Source organism: Rhodnius prolixus, unplaced genomic scaffold (genome assembly GCF_049639745.1).
Source record: "Rhodnius prolixus isolate KJV_2025 unplaced genomic scaffold, Rpr scaffold_2, whole genome shotgun sequence".
NCBI classification, from domain to species: Eukaryota; Metazoa; Arthropoda; class Insecta; order Hemiptera; family Reduviidae; genus Rhodnius; species Rhodnius prolixus.
In genome coordinates this window covers 796696-807980 of record NW_027411592.1, presented here as the reverse complement: position 1 = coordinate 807980, position 11285 = coordinate 796696, and the positions used below count along the sequence as shown (strand labels likewise).

The 11285-nt window shown below is 35.5% G+C and overlaps 1 protein-coding gene across 2 annotated transcripts in view; it reads right to left on the bottom strand.

Annotated features, from left to right (window-relative positions):
* Positions 1-67: 67 nt before the first annotated feature.
* The window catches only part of LOC141448693 (sodium/potassium/calcium exchanger 5-like), a 29866-nt gene continuing 18648 nt past the window's right edge, over positions 68-11285 (bottom strand). For both annotated transcript variants that reach the window (XM_074117222.1, XM_074117221.1), the window contains 4 exons: positions 1992-2093; positions 814-948; positions 626-714; positions 68-262 (listed from right to left, as the gene is read on the bottom strand). In XM_074117222.1, coding sequence (XP_073973323.1) covers positions 161-262; positions 626-714; positions 814-948; positions 1992-2093 — 428 coding nt within the window. In that variant the 3' untranslated portion in view covers positions 68-160. The remainder of the gene's footprint in view (positions 263-625; positions 715-813; positions 949-1991; positions 2094-11285) is intronic.

The window sequence follows — 11285 nt, the reverse complement described above, 5'->3', positions numbered from 1 at the left end:
AAATCCAATTTTTTTTTAGATTTAGCTAAAACTAGACAAATAATGTAATAATGATTTTTATAAAAAATATTTTTTACTAATGTATATTATTATTTACAATTTTGAAGATTATTATTTACAATAAATTAACTTAAATTGTCTTATCAAATAAATAAGATATTTACGGACAAAGAGATAGATTTCCCTTGAAGATTATGTCCGTCTCCAAAAGTGCAGTGATACTTGCAAATAGCAAATATGTTACCAAAAATACAGCGCCCATCTGTAACAGATTTTTGCCATTAAAAAATTACTTCTGTTTTAACGTTTCAAGGTTAGTTATTTTTGGGGTGTTATGCACTTCGACTTCATTGATCTATGGTGTCCACTATGGGTGCTGGGCAAAATCGCTCACTCTACAGTATTTAGAGAAATTTTAGCATCTGGAAGGGTTCTCGGGAGCGATCGGCGTATCTTCCTCCAACACATGGTAACTAACCAAGCCTGAGAGCATGTAACCACTGAACGACGACACAAGGTAGTCCTCAAGAAGGTATATTGAAGTCTCCTTCATCAACCCCTAAGAAAATGAGATGCTATCACGTTCACGGGGGAAGCTTATTGTTAGACTATGTCATTAACTTACCCTTTTACTAAGATTGAATCTGTTGAAAGCCAGACAAGTATATAGAAATATCAGCGACACCCCGAGCAAAATCGCAGAGTATCCTATACCTGTCGTACAAAACAGAGAAAACGTGTATAAAATATATATATACAATAAAATTAATAGCTTTTGAGTTGAAAAGAAATTATCAGTTTAAAAAAATTTACCTCTAGAGTTGATGTACACTTCATGGGGGTAATCAGAGAAATAGGCTGACTTTAGTACCCAGGGAAGGCCAAGGCAGATCAAGATATCGAACGTGCTCGCACCCAAGGAGTTACTGAGCGCCATTGACCCATGACCTAAAACATATCGAACCAATTTCACTTATTATGAAATTGAAACATATTTCCACGATTAAGGGTACTTTTGCGAGGAGGCCGATGTACAATTTTTGGAAAATAAAACATTTTTTTTACTTAGTACTTACTCTTAGATCTGCAGCTTTTTAAATATTTTTTCAGAGAAAGTTAGTTTTAAAGAGGTTGGAGGAAGGATCATTCTAAAAATGTTCTTTCACTATAAACATTCGCAGTAAGAACTTTCTACAAACAATTAAGTTGTTTGAATACCGTTTACACCAAATGAACACGAAAAAATAGTTCTCACTTTTGTTCTAGGCACTAGTTCGTTTGATCCGTTCGTCTTCAGTGTAGCGCCATTAAGCAAAATTAGGGCGAACTTTTTAATCTCGTAATGATTACAATGAACTACACAGAATCAAAGACATTACATTCTAGTCACATCCCTTCCTAACTAAAACATAACTACTTTCTTAGAAAACTGTTCACCCATAATTTTTATTGGTAACAACCATCGTTTTCTCATTCCAAACGCTCGCACTAGATAGCAGCTCTTCACAGATTCATATTTATTTTACCCGCATAAATAAAGCAACGAAAACATGAATAGAACAAATGAGATCCACGATTTATAATAACAGGTCACTTTTTTTTTTTCTGTAGCAAAATCATTAATTGGCACATCGTTGATCATTAGCTTTTTATTAATTTTTACTTTTTATTCTGCATAACCAAACAACTAGAATTTTAATATGATTCTAAAGTTCAAGCTAGGAATTTAAAAACGAATAATTTATATTTTTTTTCAGGCGTAAACTCGTGAAAGTATCTGACGGAGTATTTTTAGTAGGTCTGACATCTTAAATCACAAAGTTTCTTCAATAAATCACTTCTATTAAATTCCGCTTTTCGACTATTTTCAATATCAGTCTCAAATTAATCAGAATGAGTCCGACACTTGTGCAAAATTTAAGTAAATCTCAATTATAAATTTGCAGAATTAGGACAAGTTGCGTGAAAAGAGTGTATAGAAATGTACAAACCTTGTCGAGCCACAATCACACTGGATGCAGCTTCTGGCACGCCCAGTCCTATGGCGATGAATGTCAAACCAACTAAAGAATCTGAAATTTGGAGCTCGTAACCTAAAAAAAAAAGTTATATAAAAAAATAAATGAATAATATTTTTCTTTCTAGAGTTTTGTTCGTTCACTAATAAATGAATTCAGAAATCTAAAAACAGTTTTATTTTATTTTCATTCTTTCTCTTGCTATATTCGTAATAGGAAGAATTGCGATCCGGGCCGGGTCCATTAACCTGGCGGCACTTTGGTTGAATTTTGAGACAAAACTTTTGCACCGAGCTCGAAACACATTGCACTCTTATGCACCACCAAAAAAAAATCTAAATTCGCCAAGGAAAAGCCACAATAAGCAATTAAAGTTTTTTTCCCGCCAAAAAAAATTTGGCCGGATTTGATTGAAACTTACTTCATTATGTTAAGTACACTTTGCACTCCATTGCACCACTTAAAAAAATTCATTAACTTTAATAATTACGGAGATATGGCCATTCAAAAGATCAAAGGAATTTGCCGCAAACACTGAATTTCGAACCGCGACTTAGTATACAGGTAGAGGAGAGCTAGCACCAGCTAGAACCACAAAAAAAATCTAATAAAATATGCACACATTCAGAAATATAAGGAATTAAAGTGCTAAAAAAAGCATTAACTTGGCGGCACTTTGGTGGAATTTTGGGTAAAAAATTATTGCACCCTGCTCAGAACACTTTGCACTCCTATGCACCACCAATAAAAAAGCTAGCACCACCAAGGAAAAGCCTCAATTTTCCATTTAAAGTTCCGCGCGAAATTTAAATTCAAAAAAAATGAGTCTTATTTGCGGGAAAATTGGAGCGCTTTTTTCCAAAATAGCAAGTACTAGTATTAGAACAACTAGCCCCACACAGGAAATGCCAAAAATTAGCATATTTTCAAAGTAATTTACAAATTATTCAACCGATTTTCCCGCCAACATACCTTTAACCGGAAGTGCTCTAAATTGAATTGAAACTCATCCTATTTTGTTCATGGTAGCTAGCACCAATATGCACCACAAAAAGAAATTTTGAATTTACACTAAAAGCTGATATATTGATAATAAAAGATGCACTGACAGACGTGACCATTAACTTTGCGGCACTTTGGTGGAATTTTGAGAAAAAAATTATTGCACCCAGCTCGGAACACTTTGCAATGCCAATAATAAGCCAGCAACACAACGGAAACTGTAAAAATTCACCAATTGTACGCCAAATATAACTTTAACCGGAAGTGCCCTAAATTGAATTGAAACTCATTCCATTTTGTTCGTGATAGCTAGCACCAATGTGCACCACAAAAAGAAATTTTGAATTTACACTAAAAGCTGATATATTGAAAATAAAAGATGCACTGACAGACGTGACCATTAACTTGGCGGCACTTTGGTGGAATTTTGGGTAAAAAATTATTGCACCCTGCTCAGAACACTTTGCACTCCTATGCACCATCAATAAAAAAGCTAGCACCACCAAGGAAAAGCCTCAATTTTCCATTTAAAGTTACGCGCGAAATTTAAATTCAAAAAAATGGAGTTTTATTTGCGGGAAAATTGGAGCGCTTTTTTCCAAAATAGCAAGTACTAGTATTAGAACCACTAGCCCCACACAGGAAATACCAAAAATTAGCATATTTTCAAAGTAATTTACAAATTACTCAACCGATTTTCCCGCCAACTTACCATTAACTTGGCGGCACTTTGGTGGAATTTTAAGAAAAAAATTATTGCACCCAGCTCGGAACACTTTGCACTCCTATGCACCACCAATAAAAAAGCTAGCACCACCAAGGAAAAGCCTCAATTTTCCATTTAAAGTTACGCGCGAAATTTAAATTAAAAAAAAAATGAGTTTAATTTGTGGGAAAATTGGAGCGCTTTTTTCCAAAATAGCAAGTACTAGTATTAGAACCACTAGCCCCACACAGGAAATGCCAAAAATTAGCATATTTTCAAAGTAATTTACAAATTATTCAACCGATTTTCCCGCCAACTTACCTTTAACCGGATGTGCTCTAAATTGAATTGAAACTCATCCTATTTTGTTCATGGTAGCTAGACCAATATGCACCACAAAAAGAAATTTTGAATTTACACTAAAAGCTGATATATTGATAATAAAAGATGCACTAACAGACGTGACCATTAACTTGGCGGCACTTTGGTGAAATTTTGAGAAAAAAATTATTGCACCCAGCTCGGAACACTTTGCAATGCCAATAATAAGCCAGCAACACAACGGAAACTGCAAAAATTCACCAATTGTACGCCAAATATAACTTTAACCGGAAGTGCCCTAAATTGAATTGAAACTCATTCCATTTTGTTCGTGATAGCTAGCACCAATGTGCACCACAAAAAGAAATTTTGAATTTCCACTAAAAGCTGAGATATTGATAATAAAAGATGCACTGACAGACGTGACCATTAACTTGGCGGCACTTTGGTGGAATTTTGAGAAAAAAATTATTGCACCCAGCTCGGAACACTTTGCAATGCCAATAATAAGCCAGCAACACAACGGAAATGGTAAAAATTCACCAATTGTACGCCAAATATAATTTTAACCGGAAGTGCCCTAAATTGAATTGAAACTCATTCCATTTTGTTCGTGGTAGCTAGCACCAATGTGCACCACAAAAAGAAATTTTGAATTTACACTAAAAGCTGATATATTGATAATAAAAGATGCACTGACAGACGTGACCATTAACTTTGCGGCACTTTGGTGGAATTTTGAGGAAAAAATTATTGCACCCAGCTCGGAACACTTTGCAATGCCAATAATAAGCCAGCAACACAACGGAAATGGTAAAAATTCACCAATTGTACGCCAAATATAACTTTAACCGGAAGTGCCCTAAATTGAATTGAAACTCATTCCATTTTGTTCGTGGTAGCTAGCACCAATGTGCACCACAAAAAGAAATTTTGAATTTACACTAAAAGCTGAGATATTGATAATAAAAGATGCACTGACAGACGTGACCATTAACTTGGCGGCACTTTGGTGGAATTTTGGGTAAAAAATTATTGCACCCTGCTCAGAACACTTTGCACTCCTATGCACCATCAATAAAAAAGCTAGCACCACCAAGGAAAAGCCTCAATTTTCCATTTAAAGTTACGCGCGAAATTTAAATTCAAAAAAAATGGAGTTTTATTTGCGGGAAAATTGGAGCGCTTTTTTCCAAAATAGCAAGTACTAGTATTAGAACCACTAGCCCCACACAGGAAATACCAAAAATTAGCATATTTTCAAAGTAATTTACAAATTACTCAACCGATTTTCCCGCCAACTTACCTTTAACCGGAAGTGCTCTAAATTGAATTGAAACTCATCCTATTTTGTTCATGGTAGCTAGCACCAATATGCACCACAAAAAGAAATTTTGAATTTACACTAAAAGCTGATATATTGATAATAAAAGATGCACTAACAGACGTGACCATTAACTTGGCGGCACTTTGGTGGAATTTTGAGAAAAAATTTATTGCACCCAGCTCGGAACACTTTGCAATGCCAATAATAAGCCAGCAACGCAACGGAAATGGTAAAAATTCACCAATTGTACGCCAAATATAACTTTAACCGGAAGTGCCCTAAATTGAATTGAAACTCATTCCATTTTGTTCGTGATAGCTAGCACCAATGTGCACCACAAAAAGAAATTTTGAATTTCCACTAAAAGCTGAGATATTGATAATAAAAGATGCACTGACAGACGTGACCATTAACTTGGCGGCACTTTGGTGGAATTTTGAGAAAAAAATTATTGCACCCAGCTCGGAACACTTTGCAATGCCAATAATAAGCCAGCAACACAACGGAAATGGTAAAAATTCACCAATTGTACGCCAAATATAACTTTAACCGGAAGTGCCCTAAATTGAATTGAAACTCATTCCATTTTGTTCGTGGTAGCTAGCACCAATGTGCACCACAAAAAGAAATTATGAATTTACACTAAAAGCTGAGATATTGATAATAAAAGATGCACTGACAGACGTGACCATTAACTTTGCGGCACTTTGGTGGAATTTTGAGAAAAAAATTATTGCACCCAGCTCGGAACACTTTGCAATGCCAATAATAAGCCAGCAACACAACGGAAACTGTAAAAATTCACCAATTGTACGCCAAATATAACTTTAACCGGAAGTGCCCTAAATTGAATTGAAACTCATTCCATTTTGTTCGTGATAGCTAGCACCAATGTGCACCACAAAAAGAAATTTTGAATTTACACTAAAAGCTGAGATATTGATAATAAAAGATGCACTGACAGACGTGACCATTAACATTGCGGTACTTTGGTGGAATTTTGGGTAAAAAATTATTGCACCCTGCTCAGAACACTTTGCACTCCTATGCACCATCAATAAAAAAGCTAGCACCACCAAGGAAAAGCCTCAATTTTCCATTTAAAGTTACGCGCGAAATTTAAATTCAAAAAAAATGGAGTTTTATTTGCGGGAAAATTGGAGCGCTTTTTTCCAAAATAGCAAGTACTAGTATTAGAACCACTAGCCCCACACAGGAAATACCAAAAATTAGCATATTTTCAAAGTAATTTACAAATTACTCAACCGATTTTCCCGCCAACTTACCACTAACTTGGCGGCACTTTGGTGGAATTTTGAGAAAAAAATTATTGCACCCAGCTCGGAACACTTTGCACTCCTATGCACCACCAATAAAAAAGCTAGCACCACCAAGGAAAAGCCTCAATTTTCCATTTAAAGTTACGCGCGAAATTTAAATTAAAAAAAAAATGAGTTTAATTTGTGGGAAAATTGGAGCGCTTTTTTCCAAAATAGCAAGTACTAGTATTAGAACCACTAGCCCCACACAGGAAATGCCAAAAATTAGCATATTTTCAAAGTAATTTACAAATTATTCAACCGATTTTCCCGCCAACTTACCTTTAACCGGAAGTGCTCTAAATTGAATTGAAACTCATCCTATTTTGTTCATGGTAGCTAGCACCAATATGCACCACAAAAAGAAATTTTGAATTTACACTAATAGCTGATATATTGATAATAAAAGATGCACTAACAGACGTGACCATTAACTTTGCGGCACTTTGGTGAAATTTTGAGAAAAAAATTATTGCACCCAGCTCGGAACACTTTGCAATGCCAATAATAAGCCAGCAACACAACGAAAACTGCAAAAATTCACCAATTGTACGCCAAATATAACTTTAACCGGAAGTGCCCTAAATTGAATTGAAACTCATTCCATTTTGTTCGTGATAGCTAGCACCAATGTGCACCACAAAGAGAAATTTTGAATTTACACTAAAAGCTGAGATATTGATAATAAAAGATGCACTGACAGACGTGACCATTAACTTGGCGGCACTTTGGTGGAATTTTGAGAAAAAAATTATTGCACCCAGCTCGGAACACTTTGCAATGCCAATAATAAGCCAGCAACACAACGGAAACTGTAAAAATTCACCAATTTTACGCCAAATATAACTTTAACCGGAAGTGCCCTAAATTGAATTGAAACTCATTCCATTTTGTTCGTGATAGCTAGCACCAATGTGCACCACAAAAAGAAATTTTGAATTTACACTAAAAGCTGAGATATTGATAATAAAAGATGCACTGACAGACGTGACCATTAACTTGGCGGCACTTTGGTGGAATTTTGGGTAAAAAATTATTGCACCCTGCTCAGAACACTTTGCACTCCTATGCACCGTCAATAAAAAAGCTAGCACCACCAAGGAAAAGCCTCAATTTTCCATTTAAAGTTACGCGCGAAATTTAAATTCAAAAAAATGGAGTTTTATTTGCGGGAAAATTGGAGCGCTTTTTTCCAAAATAGCAAGTACTAGTATTAGAACCACTAGCCCCACACAGGAAATACCAAAAATTAGCATATTTTCAAAGTAATTTACAAATTACTCAACCGATTTTCCCGCCAACTTACCATTAACTTGGCGGCACTTTGGTGGAATTTTGAGAAAAAAATTATTGCACCCAGCTCGGAACACTTTGCACTCCTATGCACCACCAATAAAAAAGCTAGCACCACCAAGGAAAAGCCTCAATTTTCCATTTAAGGTTACGCGCGAAATTCAAATTAAAAAAAAAATGAGTTTAATTTGTGGGAAAATTGGAGCGCTTTTTTCCAAAATAGCAAGTACTAGTATTAGAACCACTAGCCCCACACAGGAAATGCCAAAAATTAGCATATTTTCAAAGTAATTTACAAATTATTCAACCGATTTTCCCGCCAACTTACCTTTAACCGGATGTGCTCTAAATTGAATTGAAACTCATCCTATTTTGTTCATGGTAGCTAGACCAATATGCACCACAAAAAGAAATTTTGAATTTACACTAAAAGCTAAGCATATATTGATAATAAAAGATGCACTGACAGACGTGACCATTAACTTTGCGGCACTTTGGTGGAATTTTGAGAAAAAAATTATTGCACCCAGCTCGGAACACTTTGCAATGCCAATAATAAGCCAGCAACACAACGGAAACTGTAAAAATTCACCAATTGTACGCCAAATATAACTTTAACCGGAAGTGCCCTAAATTGAATTGAAACTCATTCCATTTTTTTCGTGGTAGCTAGCACCAATGTGCACCACAAAAAGAAATTTTGAATTTACACTAAAAGATGAGATATTGATAATAAAAGATGCACTGACAGATTTGACCATTAACTTGGCGGCACTTTGGTGGAATTTTGTGAAAAAAATATTGCACCCAGCTCGGAACACTTTGCAATGCCAATAATAAGCCAGCAACACAACGGAAATGGTAAAAATTCACCAACTGTACGCCAAATATAACTTTAACCGGAAGTGCCCTAAATTGAATTGAATCTCATTCCATTTGGTTCGTGGTAGCTAGCACCAATATGCACCACAAAAAGAAATTTTGAATTTACACTAAAAGCTGAGATATTGATAATAAAAGATGCACTGACAGACGTGACCATTAACTTGGCGGCACTTTGGTGGAATTTTGAGAAAAAAATTATTGCACCCTGCTTAGAACACATTGCACTCCATCAATAAAAAAGCTAGCACCACCAAAGAAAAGCCTCAATTTTCCTTTTAAAGTTACGCGCGAAATTTAAATTAAAAAAAAAATTGAGTTTATTTGCGGGAAAATTGGAGTGCTTTGGTATTAGAACCACTAGCCCCACACAGGAAATACCAAAAATTAGCATACTTTCAAAGTAATTTACAAATTACTCAACCGATTTTCCCGCCAACTTACCATTAACTTGGCGGCACTTTGGTGGAATTATGGGGAAAAACTTTTTGCACACTGTACGGAACACATTGCGCTCCTATGCGCCACAAAAAAAAAGTTTCTACTTACACTAATAGCTGAGATATTGATAATAAAAGATGCACAGAAAGACGTGACCATTAACTTGAAGGCACATTGGTGGAGTCTTGGGGAAAAAATTATTGCGCCAAGCTCAAAACTAATTTTTGGCAATTTCTTTGTGGGGCTAGCTTTTCTAATAATAATGCTAGGTATTTTGGAAAAAACGCACTAATTCGCCCGAATATAGGGACCATTCTTTTTAAATATAAATTTCGCGCGTAACTTTAACTGGAAAATTGAGGCTTTTCCTTAGTGGCGCTAGCTTTTTCATTAGTAACGCATAGGAGCGCAAAGTGTTCCGAACAGGGTGCAATAATTTTTTCCCCAAAATTCCACCAAAGTGCCGCCAAGTTAATGGTCATGTCAGTCAGTGCATCTTTAATTTTCAATATCTCAGCTATTAGTGTAAATTCAATATTTCTCTTTGTGGTGCATATTGGTGCTAGCTACCACGAACAAAATGGAATGAGATTCAATTCAATTTAGGGCAATTCCGGTTAAAGTTATATTTGGCGTTCAATTGGTGAATTTTTACCATTTCCGTTGTGTTGCTGGCTTATTATTGGCATTGCAAAGTGTTCCGAGCTGGGTGAAATAATTTTTTTTCTCAAAATTCCACCAAAGTGCCGCCAAGTTAAAGGTAAGTTGGCGGGAAAATCAGTTGAATAATTTGTAAATTACTTTGAAAATATGCTAATTTTTGGCATTTCCTGTGTGGGGCTAGTGGTTCTAATACTAGTACTTGCTATTTTGGAAAAAAGCGCTCCAATTTTCCCACAAATAAAACTCATTTTTTTTTAAATTTAAATTTCGCGCGTAACTTTAAATGGAAAATTGAGGCTTTACCTTGTTGGTGCTAGCTTTTTTATTGGTGGTGCATAGGAGTGCAAAGTGTTCCGAGCTGGGTGAAATAATTTTTTTTCTCAAAATTCCACCAAAGTGCCGCCAAGTTAAAGGTAAGTTGGCGGGAAAATCAGTTGAATAATTTGTAAATTACTTTGAAAATATGCTAATTTTTGGCATTTCCTGTTTGGGGCTAGTGGTTCTAATACTAGTACTTGCTATTTTGGAAAAAAGCGCTCCAATTTTCCCACAAATAAAACTCATTTTTTTTTAAATTTAAATTTCGCGCGTAACTTTAAATGGAAAATTGAGGCTTTTCCTTGGTGGTGCTAGCTTTTTTATTGGTGGTGCATAGGAGTGCAAAGTGTTCCGAGCTGGGTGAAATAATTTTTTTTCTCAAAATTCCACCAAAGTGCCGCCAAGTTAAAGGTAAGTTGGCGGGAAAATCAGTTGAATAATTTGTAAATTACTTTGAAAATATGCTAATTTTTGGCATTTCCTGTGTGGGGCTAGTGGTTCTAATACTAGTACTTGCTATTTTGGAAAAAAGCGCTCCAATTTTCCCACAAATAAAACTCATTTTTTTTTAAATTTAAATTTCGCGCGTAACTTTAAATGGAAAATTGAGGCTTTTCCTTGGTGGTGCTAGCTTTTTTATTGGTGGTGCATAGGAGTGCAAAGTGTTCCGAGCTGGGTGCAATAATTTTTTTTCTCAAAATTCCACCAAAGTGCCGCCAAGTTAAAGTTAAGTTGGCGGGAAAATCAGTTGAATAATTTGTAAATTACTTTGAAAATATGCTAATTTTTGGCATTTCCTGTGTGGGGCTAGTGGTTCTAATACTAGTACTTGCTATTTTGGAAAAAAGTGCTCCAATTTTCCCACAAATAAAACTCATTTTTTTTTAAATTTAAATTTCGCGCGTAACTTTAAATGGAAAATTGAGGCTTTTCCTTGGTGGTGCTAGCTTTTTTATTGGTGGTGCATAGGAGTGCAAAGTGTTCCGAGCTGGGTG